A 17,537-nucleotide genomic window follows, 5' to 3' on the forward strand; every position below is an offset into this window, starting at 1 on the left:
ATGTTCTGCTTGTGAGTGTCAGCCACCATTTCACACAAGTCAAGTGGTAAATACTTTAAATTAAATTAGTGGTCTCATTGACTGTGCTGAACTTTGATTTGAGACTTTAGAGTCTCTGCCTGTAAAGATCAGACAGCAAATCTCAACCACACTCATAGTTCCTGGTGCTTTACCATAAACTATGTAGATGAATTTTCTTTATGTAAATATACATGATTTGGGGTAGAATCATAAAATGGTTTGGGTTGGAAGGGACTTTAAAAGTCATCTAGTTCCAACCCCCCTGCCATGGGCTGGGGCACCTCCCATTAGACCCGGTGACTCAGAGCCCCATCCAGCCTGGTCATGAACACATCCAGGGATGGGGAGTCCACAACCACGCTGGGGTAGATTTTATGTATGAAGAGAGAGTCAATCCATGCATTTCTCAGAAATGCATGAGGACCTTACATGGATGAAATAAAAATTGCATGTAAAAGCCACATATTTTTTTCTTTTATTTATCCAGAGGCTGCTGAATACTCTATAAAATAGTAAAACAATATGTTTCAAGAAGCTTTGGGGCATTTAGAGTTTCTTAATAAATCCCTTGTGATCAAATTATATGTATAATTACACTAAAAATTACTCCTAGTTCTTAACTTATAATTCAAAAAGAAAAGATTGAGATGTAGATAATTTCACTGGTAGAAAGCCAAGACTAGAAAATATAGGTTATCAGAGTGGGGAAAAAAAAGTGGAAAAGATAAAAGGAATAGCCGTGAGATTTGTGCACTGTGCAGCTGGCAGCAAGTTCTGAAGCTTTCTGGTTTTATTTTTTTAATACCTGATTTGGGAAAAATGTGTCAGGGTAAAATAAATACATTACATAATGTAAAAAGTAGATCTGCCAGCATTAATAGACCAGCAAGATGACTGATAGGCACAGTCAGAAACACATGATTGAGATTATGGCTAATGTTTCAATTAGTGCAGCCCCTATGCAATACCATCAGTGCAGTAACTGCAACCACCTAGAGAGTAACTGCCCATCCCCTAATTCTACTGAATCTACTTAGTAATGACTTGGGTTCCTATTCCAAACCTTATTTCTTTGACATACTATAGCTCATCATGTCATGTTTGAAAACGCCTCTTAGGTGAATCTCTTAAGCCTCTCATATTAACCCAGTTCTTACATACTTAGCTAAATGGGATTTTCAAATACAAAAAAATAAAAATCTCAGTCAGTATTTGAAGTTCCAAAGGCAAACGTTGAAGCAAATGTATTTAAGGCAAACTTGATCTCTATGTGTGTGACAATTTGTGTCTTCTGAACGTTGCAGACTATAACTTGTGTACAGATCAACTCAATAACATATACCAAATTCTTACATTGCAAACCTGGTGATTTTTTTGAGCATATGAGGTTTGAGTTGCATGGATTTTGTGAGGAAGAAGCTTCACAGTGCACATCAAATACAGAGAAAATCTGTGCATGCACAATGTCTGGGATCAGTAGATGTTTGGAAGCTTTCTGGGAGTTACTGCTCTGCACTAGCTGCCAAACATCTGGAAGCTAGTAGAAAAATGTAGAGAAGTGGGAGAGAAGAAAATGACCGGCAAAAGCAGCTGTGTCCCACAAAAAATGGTAGGTCTGGCACTCTGGGCTATAATAAGATTTGAGAAAGGCAGGGCCATACAGCCCAGTGGGTTTAAGGAGATCCAGAAAATTTTTCCTTCAGAGGACTGTAAAAAAAGGCCAGTGAATCTGAAATCGGTTTGGAAAAATGATCTTTAGTGACATGCACCACTAAACTCAGTGCAATCAGATTGTTAACTTGGAATTTAAAAATGTGAGTATTAACTTTAGCAAATTGGCTGCTTATGTGAGCAGAAATATTTGACCAATGTTATCCCACATTCCCAGACTCCTGACGGCTTCTCAGGTTATAAAATCCCCAACTTTCTCTTTGCCAGCCATCTGTCAACACTCCTGGCTTTTCCCTTGTCTACACTGTAGTTGTTCATTACACAAAAATCAGCACAAAATACAGTTGCTACAGAGTCTTGAACCTTGAATATACGCAAGCATCACAAAATAAACTTAAGTAACACAAAGAATACTCACGTGATTATTCCACTTGTATTTAATTAATGGCAAGAACTCAGTATTTAAAATTGCATAAAGATGCTGCAAAATTTCTAGCCTCCTGCATTAAAATACTGTGGGCCCTTACAGAATGTAAGTTCAACTTGTGCCCTTAAGTAAATGCATTTATAATCTGTGTAATATCCTCTAATAATATAATAAAATATATGGACCTGTCTTTAGATAAGGGAAGCCTGCAATGAGCTTCTAGCCTGAAGCTCAGGATAAGATTTGGTTTGCCTGAAGGCAGCTGCCTAGAAATTGGGTGTTTTTAGTCTGCTGAACTAGTCCTCATTCCTCTACAGGGTGAGTGGGAAGAACAATGGGGAGACATTTCTAAGTAATCATCCTAAGACAAGTGTCCTGTTTCCCTCCACTGACTATCGAAAGAGTGTAGGGAACTAGTTTAATACAGCTGAAGTGTGATGAGTGACTTCTGTACGCAAGCACAAGGGAGACTTCAGCACAGAGAGACAGATGGGTCAGGACATGAATCTGGCCAGTCTGCAAGAAAAGTCTTCGACATGATGGCAACCAGTTCAGGCTATGAAATCAGCTAGGAAGAAGCTGGATAGAGTTGAAAAGCCAAATGCTTATAGATGTTGTTTCCACAGTTAAAGTGCAGCAGGGAAGCCTGGAAGCTAAACAAAACCTGCCCTGGATCAATGACTATAATGGCTAAGCATATAGTCACACTGTATCAATATCTGAATAAAACTACATGGCCTGTAGTTTGTGTTTGCTAATGCTTACTTTAGCGTTACTGAGATTATAGGGATTAAAGATTGAGAAAACAGGGTATAAGAGAGGAAATAAAAGAGAAAACTCAGTTATCTGCATATTAGAACTGCATGTAACATTTCCTTACTATAAACTGTGATGAGTAGCATTAAAAGCATTTTTTGTAATGGAAAATCTGCTCTCCTTCCATAGATTGTTAATAAAGCTGCTCCCAGCATCGCTACCTGAACGATGCAGAACGGAGGAAGAATGAATCAGAGGATCAAAGAATGGTGGCTGTCTTGGCTGCTTGATCAGGCACCAAATTCTAATATTTTCACTAATTGCATGATTTCAGTTTTCACTGTGCCAATTCTGATTGAATTATACTAGAGACTTGGGTGACCTCTTGATTATTTTCTGGAGAAAATATTTGCTGAAGTGATCCTTTCTTAAAGGGAGCAAAAGGTTGAAATAAATGGAGTTCTGGGAACTCAGCTACCATCAAATCAGAATAATGCTATACAAAAATGAACCTGTATGTGGTTATAGTCAAAGGGAGGGATGGAAATGACACTTCAATACAATGCTAAAAAAAAGACTAATCTTTGTTCTGTAGCGAGTCTGCTGAAAGGCAAGGAAAATTGTATCTGTTTAGCTAAATCAGATAAATTCACCCGCAGGAATTTCCTGTTGAGTTACTGCATCAGGCAGAATCTTTTGTTTGGCATGTTATTCTTGAAAAGTTTTTATGAGCTATCCAAACTTCTTCCATTTATCTTTCTGATAAAAGCCTTCAGCAGTCAGGTTAGTAGGTTGTCTGGTACTTACCGACAGGTTCCACTTTCTTCTTTCAGTGCATAAATACTTATTGAGAAAAAAAGAACTGCAGACAGAATACTGTAATATTCCCTGAAGAAAGCTTTTAATCAGCAGCCTCAAAAGAGTGCTCTGTTAATGAGCAACTGAAATGTTATAAATTCAGCCAAGAGCCTCTATGTTTAATTTAGACAGTCTTCCTTGCAGCTTGAGAGTACAAAAGACCAGTGTCAGTGGCCTGTAGGCCTTTGCAGTTGCTTCTCAGTGGTTAACCATGGGAAAGGAAAGCTATTGCAATTTAATTAGCTGGAGGATAACCTCTAGGTAATACTGATAAAAATAATCAGCTACATGCTAGTGAACAGCTGGCATGAAAATCAGGAAACATAGTGTTGGGAAATTTTAATTTGTATTCTGAAATCAACTTTATTCACAAAAAACCCCCATCCTATTCCTCAGCAAAAAAATTTATTGTTTCTTGAGTCCATGTTTTTAGGCTCATTTGAAATCTTCTTGCCTGGCTAAGCTCAAGCCAATTCCTGGCAGCTGGATTTCAGCATATTCATTAAGGGAAATACTGTATCATTGCTTTAAAAAGATAGTAGATTGTAAATAAATAGTCAACACGATGAGTCTCCAAAAAGCTAACACAGCACTAAGCAGTAGTTTAGCTGAAGGCAATTTCAGTTGTTAATGTTTGCTGTGTGCTGGTTTCAGCAGTTTTGAAGCAGTCCTGTTCTGATGCTCAGTTCCTGTGCACTCTTGTCTGGGGTTGGATCAGCCTGTAACTGAGGATAGTTCTTCCCAACCTCTTCTATAGCGACCTGATCATGATAGTGTGTTCATGATATGAACATTTTCTTTATTTCAGAAGAAATATTTTACACATACAATTGGAAAAAAACACACACCTTTCAATGTGATCGTGTTTTCTTTGCTCATATCAAGATTAGCAGTGCTGGTTTCAAAGTGTTGGGTTCAGCCCCTGTGCTGACACGTGGTTATTCTCATGTCAGGTGTGTATATGCAGATTTCTGATTTCTGCCACTGTTACCACATGGAGTTGTTTTATAAAGTAGGAGTGTTGCTCTAGAAGCAAGAAGCTAGATCTACGAGTGCTGGCACCAGCTGAACGTTTTTTCACATGGGGTAGTGCAGAGTCTCTTCCCACATGTGAGCTGATACCTCAGCTGGTGGTTCCTGGAATGTCCCAGTCTTTGAGATGCCTGTGTCTATTGGTTGATATTGAACAGTAATGAGCATGGAAACCTTATTTCCTCAGACAACCAGCTGGAATTGTAGGATTCAGACTGAGTATTACTGCTGTTTTGTGTGGAGTTCCTGACAAGTTTTAAGCCTGTTTAAAAACCGAAAGTGCCATTTGGTCCTTCTCCAGAAAACTGTTTAGGAGGGATGCTAATCTAAAATAGCTACTTAGTGTAAAATACAAAGCTCCCCATACTTAGGATGAAATCTGGAGACTGGATTTGAAGGAATCAGATTTTTATCCTCAGGCTCTCACCTATGTCATCCACCCATTTCACAAGGCTCTTTGCAATCTTGAACTTGGCAGGCAACTATTTATGTATCATGATGATGACAAGGACATAATATAGAACTTCCCTCTGCTAATCCAGGCCCTTCTACTCCATTCTTGCTTGAGACTGGACACATAACTATGAAAAAAGGTCCTATTTTCTCCATCTGGGAGCTGCAGATAATATTGTTTACCTAAACCAGAGGGATATTGTGAGCATTCCTTGTTATAATAGTGCATTTCTAAAACTCATTAAAAAAAAGATTGTTAAAACCATTTAAAAGTACTGTTCTGTAAAAGTTTAGAGGTGTTTCCATATTCAGCTTCTATTGTTTGAACACCGGTGTTTGTTTTATTTTATTGCATTTTAGCTGGTTAATAAGATTTCTTAATTTAAAGTTGCATCTCTCTAATGACCTTTCCACCGTGCTAAATTTTAGATTGCATTTACATATGAGACATTGCTATTTTGTTAAGTAGGAGACATATTATGAGGATAATCAGTTTATCTTAAGCTGTAATTCTATGTCTAGCAAAGATTCAAATTTCTGGAATGGAGGGTGGCTAATGGCTTAGTGAAGTCTGGTAAAACATCTTTGAGATAAATCCCAGCATAATGAGATCAGTTAGATCTAGCTGTAAAATGGAAGAGAAGCTTAATTTTAATTTTCAATTGCACAGTTTGGTGCTTTTCTTTTTTTCTTTTACAACTTGACAGAGCTCCATCTGAAATTTAAAAAATGCTGGAACTGGATGGATCTTTTGAATATACATAAACTAAATAGGAGAAACTAAACTAAAAAAAAAGAGAAGTAGCTAGTTTCATGTAAGGTTAGATTTTCTATTCCATGGAAACTAATTTGACTTGAATGTAAATTCTCTGGTGAAAGGCTGTGCCTGCTTTACAGCTACGAGATTATTCTCACCAAAGTTTATGTGGATACTAAAAAATATATATAAATTATAAAATATATATATAAATTACATATATAATACAGACAGCAAGATAACAGTAAAAGTAATTATTTAAATCACAGAGATTTACAGTTCCATACACGATAAGGGGTCATTGTCAAATTAGGCAGCATCTGATTTCTTGCCATTTAGGTTGGTCTCTTAACTAACGTGCTAACAACAATTTCACTTTTATTTTTAGATGTATGCAGTGTATCATGCTCTTGGGTTTCACTGTTCATATGCAATTACAGTAATTGTGACAGAAACTGGGCAAGCCCGGCTGCAGGATTGAAGCTGCTGTTCAAGCACCCAGCTTGTGAACTGGCAGTGCAGATGTTCTAGGGCAGTCAGTACAATTTCATTCTGAACTGCCAAGAGGGTGAGACCTTGCTCTCCTTCCTACCCTCTGAAAATATCCCAGGAAAGTTATATATTTAAAATACAGTAGCTTTTGCTGAAAGTGGTCCATGTTTCGTAGTCTGAGAAGGTAAATCACTATGAAGAGCCTTTTCACACTTCAGCATCTAAGCCAGCTCAGGAGCCACTAACAACCCTCAGTGTCCTTTGAGAGTTGCAGTAGTTTTGTCACCTAAAGCCTGCATGTGACTGATAACGTTCCAAAGGGAAGGGAGCACCACTTCTGACAGCTCTTGTGAATCAGCTCTGAGTAATAGGACTTTGGCAGTTGCAGGAGACAGCTCACACTGAGCAGAAGCATCCCCAGTTCTCACCATTTTCAACACTCAGTGCGAAATCAGAGCCCCGGGCAAGAGATGGAGTGACCGAGGGCACTCATCAACACAGCACTGAGCTCCTTCAGACACTGCCTGTATCTGTTAAAAAGCCCAGGGGCACAGAAGGCAGGTGCTGAAGGAGCTGGGGAAAAGCCAATGCTACATCTGGGGCCCAAGAACCTCTTCCTCCTGATGGACTGCCAAGAGCCCAGCTTCCTCTCTCCTTTTGGAGCAGAGCAAGATGGGGAAGATTTGTAGCACCTGTACTGAGGCAGAAGGTGTCAGAAGTACTGTGCTATGGTCTGAGGCAGACAGGAGTTCAGGGTTAGGAAAATAGTACATAGTGCCTCTCACCAGCATATGCAGTACAGATTTCTTCCTTTAAGTAGTATTTGTTTCTTTCTATTGTGCCACTTAACACACTGCAGGACAAAACCAGAATTTCACCCTAGTTTTCCCTAATTTTTGAAATAACACTTGATTAGGCAAACCAAAAGCTCCTAATTCTAGGAAAAAAACAACCAAACCAAAACCCCAAAACCACCCTCAACACTCAAAAAAACCCCCAAAAACCCACACAAACCCCCCCCCACCAACAATGGCAAATCAAAACAAACAAAAAAACCTAAAACCAAAACAAAACCAAAAAAATCCCCAACCACAAAAGTAAAAATTTTTAAACAGGAACTCAGTCAAAACCGAGAGCAGTGCTTCCTGCATGTCTGTACCTATTTATCTACATCCACACACTCCAGACGTGCTCAGGAAGTCTTTGTCACCGAAATGAGGTTGTCTGCAATGGTATTCTGCCAGAATTTTCCCCAGTCCAAATTTGGCTCTTGTCAAGTACCATTCCCACAAGCCCTTCCCAGCCGCTGGCAGGTGGGAGGGACCATTCCCAGCAGTTCGCAAAGTCCTGTGTCGGGAGCTGAGGGAGTTCCCTGCCAGCTGGGCTCTGCGGAGTGCTGAATTTACTGATGTGGATGCAGCCTTCCTACCCAAAACAAGTCTTTCTGCTACTTTGCACTCACTTCTTAGAACAAGACTTCAGGCTGCAGTTTCACCCGTGGGATTTCCCCAGCCAGGGCGGGTCCGTCCCGCAGGAAGCGCAGCGCCCTCAGCCAGCGCTGCCCAAAGGGCCCGGTGCAGCTGAAGGAGCCTCACGGGGCAGTGACTGCCCACGGCAGCTCAGAGCGGCCGAGAGGCAGCGCTTTGGCCGTAAAGGGTTCTGGGGAGGGAAAAGGCTTTCCTGAACTTCACTTCTGTGGAGCAGAGTTAGGAGAGCAGGAGCCCATTAAGTGCTGTGGAAAGGGACCGGGGGGTCCTGGTTGAATATGAGTCAGCAGTGCCCTGGCAGCCAGGAGGGCCAACCGTGTCCTGGGGGATATCAGGCAAAGCATCGCCAGCCGGGGAGGGAGGGGATTGTCCTGCTCTGCTCTGCTCTGGGGAGGCCTCACCTTGAATATTGTGTGCAGTGTTGGGCACCACAGTATAAGAAAGATATTAAGCTATTAGAGTGTCCGGAGGAGGTCAACGAAGATGGTGAAGGGCCTTGAGGGGAAGCTGTATGAGGAGCAGCTGAGGGCGCTTGGTCCGTTCAGTCTGGAGGAGACTGAGGGGAGACCTCACTGCAATTACAACTTTCTTGCGAGGGGAAGAGGTGGGGCAGACACTGATCTCTTCTCTGTGGTGACCAGTGATAGGACTTGAAGGAATGGCCTGAAGTTGTGTCAGGAGGTTTAGGTTGGATATTAGAAAAAGGTTCTTCACTCAGAGGGTGGTTGGACACTGAACAGGCTCCCCAGGGAAGTGGTCACAGCACCAAGCCTGACAGAGCTCAAGAAGTGTTTGGACAATACTGTTGGACACATGGTGTGACTCTTGGGGATGGTCCTGTGCAGGGCCAGGAGTTGGACTCGATATTCCTTGTGGGTTCCTTCCACCTCAGCATATTCTGTGATCCTGTGAAAACCCAGCCCCAAGCCCGCCAGAGCTCAAGGAGCGATTGGACAACGCTCTCAGGCACTCAGGGTGGGACTGAGCTCTGTAGGGCCAGGATTTGGACTCGATGATCCGTGCGGGTCCCTCCGAACTCGGGACATTCTCCGATCCCCTCACAATTCCCGGGCACGGTGAACACGGAGCTCTCGCTGCGCCCCCCGCCGGGGGAGGGAGGAACTGCCCCGCGCCTGCGCGCCCCGTCCCGCACAGCCCCGCCCGCCCCCGCCAAGATGGCCGCCTCTGCAGCGCGCTCCGCGGCCCGGCGGCTCATCCTGCCCTGGTCCACCCGTCTCGGGCGAGCGCCCGGCGCGGCGGAGCGGGTGAGGCGGCGGGACGGGGAGCGGAGGGAGGCGCGGGAAGCGCGGGCGCCGCGGCGGCTCCGTGCGCTGGTGCTCGGGCGAGCGCTGAGAGGGTCGGGGGCCCGGAGGCCGGGGCCGCGGTGCACGCTGGGGTTTGTAGTCGCGGCGGGGCCGCGGTGTGGGGCGGGAGTTGTGATCTCGCCCGAGCGAGGCGGGGGCGCGGTCGTCCCCTCACAGATCCCGGCGGGACGAACCCGGCGGGCGCATCCCCAGGGTTTGCTGCTGGTGCCCATGCCCGTGCCCGCCCCAGGGGGCTCAGGCGAGCGTTTACACCCTCCTTCCTTCCCCTGATTCGGTGGAGGCCCCGGTCCCAGAGCTCTTCCCCTGTGTCATTTTCCCCTTCTGTCATTTCCCCTGTCCTCCCAGTTTGAAGCCTAAGCTTTTCCTTCTGGAAACAGGAGAGGAAGATCTTTTCAGTTAGAGGTTTTTCCTTCCTTGTAATGCAGGCGGGCAGTGACAATCGCTTGCATCAGCCCAGGGTGGGAGCTGAGTGTCCGGGGAGCAGCTCTGGGAGAGGCTGTTGGAGTGTCCAGCAGCAGGGCAGGATGGCACAGGCAGGAGCAGCCCGTAGATCAGAGGGAGCAATTAGTTTGCACTTTTCAGGAGTGTGTTTCACTGAACTGGAGTGTGTTCAGCGGAGATGAACTGGACTGGAACAGGTGCCCTGTGAGGAGAGGCTGAGGGTCTGGGACTTGTTCATCCTGCAAAAGGCATGGCTTCGACTGGACCTGTGGGAGGAGCTGTGAGAAGGACCTCTGCTAAACCCATGAGAAGGTTGTCAGGAAGACAAAACCAGGCTTGTCACAGTGGGGCATTGTGGCAGAATGAGAGGCAGTGGGCATAAGTTGAAACGAGAGGAAAAATGGGATATGTGAAAACTTTTTCTCCGTGAAGCAGTCAAGCAGTGGAGCAGGCTGTCTACAGAGACAGAACTGCGCAGTTTCTCACCATCCTGGAAGGTTTTCAATACCCAAATGCAAAGAGCAAAATGGTCTTGACCCTGTAGCTGATTGTGCTTGGAGCAGGAAGTTGGACTGGGGACTTTCAGACATCCCTTCAAACTTGAACTGTGCTCTGATTCTGAAATATATGTTTCAAGAGATCTCGCTACTGGTGTTCCAGGAAGAGAGTGGGTTGAGAGCTGGATTTTGTACTTCCATGTTTAAGGCAGTTATATGGAGAAGGAAATCTTTTTTTATTTGATACATTTAAAATAGTAGTCTTTGAAATAGCTGATTGCTTGAAGTTTGCATTTGGGATACGGATTTGCATTTCTTGATGTTGAAAAAGTGCAATAAACCTTTTTAACCTACATCATCCCTTCTTTTCTGCCCCACTCTGATTTAATGTGACGTAACTGCCGGGTGATTGTTTCAGAGGTAGCAGTTTCAAAGTCTCTGACCAATGGGTGACTGATCTGCAGTCCTGGACATAGGCCCTTGGGCTGTATCTCACTTCACTTTAGAAAGCAGGTTCCCAGAGGAATTCCACGTGGTAAAGGATATATCCAAGGTCCTGCAGGCTCTTGCTGGCAGAGCTGGGAAACGAGCATGGCTGTCTGATGTTAGTAACATGCTTCTGTGTCAGATTGGAAGGCAGCAGGTGCATCTCCTCAGTTTTAGTAATCTTTGGGCTTTTTTTTGGATTCAGGTTACTGCATCCCTGATGTGAAGTAGTGATGAATAGAAGTGCTGAATTTTTTTCCTTTGAATGCATTCTTTAAAAAAAGATCCACAAGTGTAATGTTTAAGTTCAGGAATACACTGTTCAGAAGAGCATCTTCTGATATAACTTAATGACTGATTTTTCTTACAGTGTGTGCACGTTGGAACGGGCAGGCTCAGAGCTTCCAAAGCAGCCACGGAAGTAATCTTAAATGTTCCTGAGACCAGGGTGAGTCCGTTGGAAAATGGCTTGCAAGTAGCTTCTGAAGACTCTGGACTCTCAACATGCACAGTAAGTAACTTGTAAAGGGAAGATTTTTTTGTACTCTTCACGTGTGTTCGTTTCCTTGTGGAACTAAATTGCATTTACATTCAGTTCATCCTAAAACCTAAGATAGGGAATAGAGGCCTTAAGGTTTTTGTTCATTTGTGATTAGATTTTTTTGTGAAGATGGAAATTATCCTTTTCTTGAAAACTTGCTCTGTTTAAGGAAAAAGCCATTTAAAAATCTTGAAAATCTAAATGTAGATCACAGAGCAAAACAGAAAAGCTTTTAGCTGGTAAAATAACTTTTTTTTTCTCTGTTGAGGTTGGACTTTGGATTGATGCTGGAAGCAGGTATGAAAATGAGAAGAACAATGGGACTGCTCACTTCCTTGAGCATATGGCTTTCAAGGTAAATATGAATATTGATGTAGAAGTTTACAATAGATTTCTAAGTTATTTATCTTTAAAGATCAGTGATAAGAACTTTGGCAGAATTGTATAAATAAATTTTCCAAATTGAAATGAGAAAAAAAAATATGGACAACTAAGACCTTGGTTTCCTTTAGAAAACGAAGTCCTGTTTCTGTGTAGCTGATACACAACTACAGATTACACAGTTCTAGTTTTAACTCACTTCTACCGTCTTGAAATAAATAGTCTTAGAAGACACCCAGTCACTCGTTTGTTGGCTTTTTATTTTCATTTGGGAGCATAGTAGGATTTATATCTGATTTTCAAGTTTGGAGACGTTAGTATGCCAGTTTATTTCCAGAAGACTTTTTCTTTTTCTTGATCTTGACCTTGACATGAAGCAGTAATGATGGGTAGGTGAACTGAAGGGTCTAATGTGATTTTCTTACTGTTCTATTTCAGGGAACAAAAAAGAGGTCTCAGTTAGACCTTGAGCTAGAGATTGAGAACATGGGAGCTCATCTGAATGCGTATACATCCAGGGAACAAACTGTGTATTATGCCAAGGCTTTTTCAAAAGACTTACCAAGAGGTAATTGCTCTCATTCGTTGGAAAATCAGCAAAGAACAAAGTGTTTGTCCAGCTTCCAAGGAGATGACACAGGATGTTGCTTTTGCAGTGTTACAGTCCCTTCCTTCCTGGGTGAAAAGTCCTCTCTTGAACTTCACAGGAATGTGAGAATGCAGGTTTGGAAAGCAGCCAGCAGTGAAGCTGATATTTGAAAATATTTTTCTCTTCAGAGTCCCAAAATAAGATACCTTTTGGACTTCTCCTGTCCTGCAAGTCTTTCGTCCCTTTGCAAGTTTTGTTAGCACTTGGTCTTTGGGGTGGGCTTCACTTTTGGAACTGGATTTTTCTGGCAGTCTGAAAATACTCATTGCATTTCCATCTCCATCTCTATTTTCACTTAGCTGTGGAAATCCTTGCTGACATAATTCAGAACAGCACCCTGGGAGAAGCAGAGATTGAGCGTGAGCGGGGAGTTATCCTTCGGGAGATGCAAGAGGTTGAAACCAATTTGCAGGAAGTTGTCTTTGATTACCTTCATGCCACAGCCTATCAGAAAACAGCCCTAGGACGGACAATTTTAGGTCCCACTGAAAACATCAAGTATGTCCAAATTTGTGTCTGTCTTTAATTGTGTGATAACTTTTATATATTGAAAAGACTAATCTGAAAACATAGGGAACAGCATTGGTTTTCATTTTTACAGCTGAGATTGTTCTCTGCACTGGATATAACAGTAAGAAGAATCCCCCTATTATTTTAGTTCCCCTGTATGCAGGCATCAAAGGGTATGTGAACTACAGGTGTCCTCTGCATGTCATTGTTTTTTGCCATATTTTTCTCCCGTTTGTTAAAAGTGCATTTGACACAAAATTGGAAAGGCTTCTTTTTCCAGTTGATCACATGTTAGGCAGTACTGTCAGCACAACTGTGTTTGCACTGCTGTTTCAGCATTTGTTTAGACCAGTGCAGACCAGGAGACTGCCAAATGTGCTGCTTTCAAAGGAACAGGAGATCATTAGTGCACCTGGTCTCCACCTGACTGAGCTGTAATTCTCACTCTTCTCAGGAAGCTGGAAGGGCTTTAAAAGGCAAAATGTATCGAGTTCCTATTTCCGTTTTAGGAAGTCACCCTTATTTTAGCTTTCTGCCTCCCTGTTCTGTGTACTGGCAGAACATTTAGTTATTATGGTATTTTGTTGGTTTATACGTTTACCTCTTTTTGCTTTAGTTGGTTTTACTGACACAGTAATGATGTCTCCATTCCTGTTTCTAGATCCATAAATCGTAATGACTTGGTGGAGTACATAACAACACATTACAAAGGACCCAGAATGGTCCTGGCTGCTGCTGGAGGTTAGTATGGGATATTCACCCTGGATTATGTGAAACTGTGCTTGAGACCATGGCCTAAGTCTCTGGGAACAACATGATGAATTACCCATTGTTCAGTAGGTCCTGGAAGTTCATTGTTAGCCCTGTGTGTTTTGTGCCTTCACACCCTTTGAGCTTTTGTTCCCTTTTCCTCCCAGTAATATTCCAGAAACCTTAAATTGGTAACAAGAAGTGAATTGGAGGCCAAAGTCATTCTTCCATGTGGGAAGGAAAGGAGGATCCTAAAAGGGGTTCAGTGTGAAAAGGGGAGTAGCAAGGAATGCAGAGACAAAGTAATAACATTAAGGCTTGAAACTGAGAGCAAACAGCTTGATTTGGCGTAGTTTCAATGGAAGGCTGTTAGAGAGAACTCAGGATGGGCAATCATGATCTTGCTCTGTGTAACAGGGAGGTGGGAGGAATCCAAAAGTGAGGTTTTGAAGTGGGGGCACAATGAATTACTGCTTGGTTGAGTCTTTAGAGTGTGCAACAATTTAAGTGAACTGTTTACAGAGTAACATCACGAAGCATCTGAAATACCTTTGTTCAGGGGTGTGTCATGATGAACTGCTTGACCTAGCGAAGTGCCATTTTGGTAACTTGCCATCTGCTCCAGAAGGAGGACTGCCACCCCTGCCACCTTGTAGCTTCACAGGTAGTGAGGTAAGCTGTTGGGTGGCTCTGTGAGCTGGCCCTTACATCCCCTGACAACTGCTCTCTGCTGAAGAGAGAGGGCTGCTCTGACACAGACTTGGCACATGAAGGGGTTTCTTGCCCCCAGTGAAGGCGATGGAGTAGCTGCTTTCCAAAGCAGTACTTTGGGTCCTTTCTTGGATAAGCCTCATTGCCACCACTTTTTATGCTTCATCACTTCCTGGAGGATTACGTCCCTTATACCTGCTGCTGCTTTCTTTTTATCCCCTTGACCATGGTGTTGGAACATTTCCACTTGTTGAGAACCACTCATTTAAATGATGTGTGAGAGAACCAAGGCATCCTTGTTCTAGTCTCATCCCTATTCAGATTTTGTAAAGTCATCAGATTTCCTCACTGCTGGTAGTCGTAAAATGACTTGTAATGCTCTCTCTGTGTATGTTGGCAAAATCCTCTGAAATCGCCTCAGGGAAGACTAGTTAAGGCTGATGTTAAATTAAGCTTCATGTGCTTTGACTCTTTGCACGCTTTATAATCCAGTCTAATGGAAAAGTCTGTCTTCTGATATTCAACTTCCCATGTACCTGACTGTGTACAGGTTGGACTACAGCTGCTCTCTTCTGTTCCACAGATTCGAATCCGGGATGACAAGATGCCCCTGGCGCACCTGGCCATAGCCGTGGAAGCAGCTGGCTGGTCAGACCCGGATACAATCCCACTCATGGTGGCCAATACTCTGATAGGTAACTGGGATCGTTCCTTCGGAGGAGGCGTGGTGAGTGAACCTGCAAACACCTTCCTGCTCTGAATGACGAGACCTCCCTGACTTGGGTACTGCCAGCGCAGATGAGAGGGTTCAGTTGTGCATCTGAGAGAATTTGTTACCCCAGGATACTCTTAGGAAGTGGTTCTAAACCACCAAAGTAGAGGTGACTTGAGGTCTTGCCAGTCTTCATCGAAAGCAGGATGTTCTTTTATACCTGCATGTCATCAGAACCCATGGGTATCAGTAACTGTCCCTTTCTTGAACCTAAGCAGCTTTATGATTTTGGCTTAAATCTGGGCTGTGATAGTACTGCATGTTCTGTCACCATTAAATGAAAGCAGGAAATCAATCAGGGAGATGAATAGGAAGCTTCCAAAATGCTTCATAAAACAGTATCGTTTTCTTTTGCCTCAGCAGAATTTATCCAGTAAACTTGCTCAGATTGCCTGCCATGGTAACCTGTGTCACAGTTTCCAGTCCTTCAACACCTGCTATACTGACACAGGCCTGTGGGGACTCTATATGGTCTGTGAGCCATCTACTATTCAGGACATGGTGCACTTTGTTCAGAAAGAATGGTAAGCTAACAACTGTTTCTCTAAAAAGATTGTTTTCAGTGATGGAATGCAAATTAAAAAGATATAAACAATTTAAAGAGAGTATTTTTGTTTCTCTGCTTAGGCTCATCTGGAAAAACACAAATGCATCAAATTCTAAACTTTGGCACCCAATGCAGAGTCCCAGCAGCCAGTTTGTGGCACCCTTACCTGGAGTGAATAGCTTAAGATTTAGGTTTTGTTTTCTTTCTCTGCCCTGGAAGAATGACCAGGCGCTGTAGTTGATATAACAGCATTCCTTGTACAAGTACATATGGTGGGGGATTTTGAGCTGTTACATATGGAATTTTGAAACCTGGGATTCTAGATAATATTCATGCATCTGAGGCTTAAATCTATTGAAGTATGTCCCTGGGTGCAACTGTAAAGCTTGAACTGCAGATGTGATTAGAAACAGACATATGTTATAGAAGAGCACTGATTTGAAGTGGATGAAGTTGAAACAAAGTTGAAGTTGAAAAAAATCTTGAAAATACAGAGTTTCTTTAATCACATAAATCCCTACCATTATTCTGTGAGATCTCTCTTAATAACTCATGGAGAAAAAAGGCACGACTTTAGCTGTCCTTTTACTGCAGCTTAGCACCAAAGAAGATACCAATAGTTTTGGGACAAGAATCAATTGTTGAGATATTTGATGCACCCCCCTGTCCTCATGAAATGTTCCTTATACAGAGTGGAAAATAGAAGAGCTGGGAAGTGATGGATTGCCTTCTAGCTAATTACCTCTGATTGCTTGGCTCTTGTTTTCTTAGCAACACCCATTCTCAACATAACAAGTACACTTGGCTCAAAATATACATTTAATAAAACAAAACACAGCTCTTCTAAGGGGAAAAACTCGCTTTTGGGTATATTGGCATGCTTCCCAAAACCCTACTCTTATGCTGCCTCTTTGCATCCTGTGCCTTGTATCAATGCCAAACTCTCCTACCAGCTCTGTCTATAGAGGAGAAGCGCCTGGTAGGTGCAGGAGTGTCTGTGCACCTCTTCATTGCAGGCAATCTTGTGTGCTACAGGTTGCTATTACTTAATGCCTTTGGATTTCAACTGTTTTTCAGGATGAGACTTTGCACAAGTGTTACAGAGAACGAAGTAGCTCGAGCAAAAAATCTTCTGAAGACAAATATGCTGCTACAACTTGATGGTGAGACTTATGAGAGCTTTCTATTCTTTGTGGAGTTGTAGGCTGGTAACTGAAGCATACTTTTGCTTATTTTAGGGTCTACACCAATCTGTGAAGACATTGGAAGACAAATGCTGTGTTATAAGCGCCGAATCCCAATTCCCGAACTTGAGGCAAGAATTGATGTAAGTGGCAGTCATGTTGAAACTTTTACATTAGGCATTGACAAAATTATTTGCTACAGAAAGTAACAATATAGAAGTTGGACTGTTCCTGGGTGACAAAATGTTTGTTTCCAGCTGAGAAAACTTTGAAGTGTTTTGTTGCCTGTTCCCCTGGATTATACAAAATTAAGGTCACAGTTTTAGATGGGATGGGATGGTAACAAAGACGTCTCTTTTACCCCTTTTAGGCTATTGATGCCCAGACTATTAGAGATATCTGCACAAAGTACATCTATGATAAGCATCCTGCAGTTGCTGCTGTCGGTATGTGATTCAAGTTTCCCTACCTTCCCAGAACCCCTCCAGACCAATCACTATCAGCTGAACATGTGTCATGGCCAACTTTCTTTAACTTCCAGGTCCAATTGAACAACTTCCAGAGTATAGCAAAATCTGCAGTGGCATGTATTGGCGCCGTGAGTAGTGAATAACAAGAACTTTCAGTATATTTGAGCTATAAAAAAAAAAACAACAAACCAGAAAACCAATAAAAAATCCCACAACAACAACAACCCCCTCCCCCCCCACCAAGCAACTACACCCGTTTAAAGCTTTTGAGTTGTATTTGAGAAGATTAAATCTCAAGAACCAGCCACTCCTCTGTGTC

The 17,537-nt window shown here is 42.8% G+C and overlaps 1 protein-coding gene across 2 annotated transcripts; it reads left to right on the top strand.

Moving 5' to 3' along the window:
* The first annotated feature begins 9,121 nt into the window (after positions 1–9,121).
* Positions 9,122–17,521, top strand: PMPCB (peptidase, mitochondrial processing beta subunit). Of its 2 annotated transcripts, none has more exons than XM_027888179.1 (13): positions 9,122–9,219; positions 11,074–11,214; positions 11,513–11,599; positions 12,064–12,193; positions 12,574–12,772; positions 13,446–13,525; positions 14,094–14,206; positions 14,829–14,972; positions 15,378–15,541; positions 16,642–16,727; positions 16,803–16,891; positions 17,119–17,194; positions 17,290–17,521. In XM_027888179.1, the coding sequence occupies exons 1-13, from the start codon at positions 9,130–9,132 to the stop codon at positions 17,352–17,354; spliced, it is 1,464 nt and encodes a 487-aa protein (XP_027743980.1). In that variant the 5' UTR covers positions 9,122–9,129; the 3' UTR covers positions 17,355–17,521. The 2 variants fall into 2 exon arrangements, with proteins under 2 accessions (XP_027743980.1, XP_027743981.1); XM_027888180.1 differs by having other exon boundaries at positions 15,381–15,541.
* The last annotated feature ends 16 nt before the right edge of the window (positions 17,522–17,537 follow it).

This window comes from Empidonax traillii, unplaced genomic scaffold (assembly GCF_003031625.1).
Source record: "Empidonax traillii isolate 1590-97213 ecotype Southwest subspecies unplaced genomic scaffold, ASM303162v1 scaffold234:size820800, whole genome shotgun sequence".
NCBI lineage: Eukaryota > Metazoa > Chordata > Aves > Passeriformes > Tyrannidae > Empidonax > Empidonax traillii.

Bases quoted from the DNA above. Each gene is read 5' to 3' on its own strand.
- PMPCB (XM_027888179.1), top strand. From the start codon at position 9,130: ATGGCCGCCTCTGCAGCGCGCTCCGCGGCCCGGCGGCTCATCCTGCCC. The intron at 16,728-16,802 runs GTGAGACTTATG...TGCTTATTTTAG, and splicing joins TATGCTGCTACAACTTGATG to GGTCTACACCAATCTGTGAA. The intron at 16,892-17,118 runs GTAAGTGGCAGT...TACCCCTTTTAG, and splicing joins AACTTGAGGCAAGAATTGAT to GCTATTGATGCCCAGACTAT.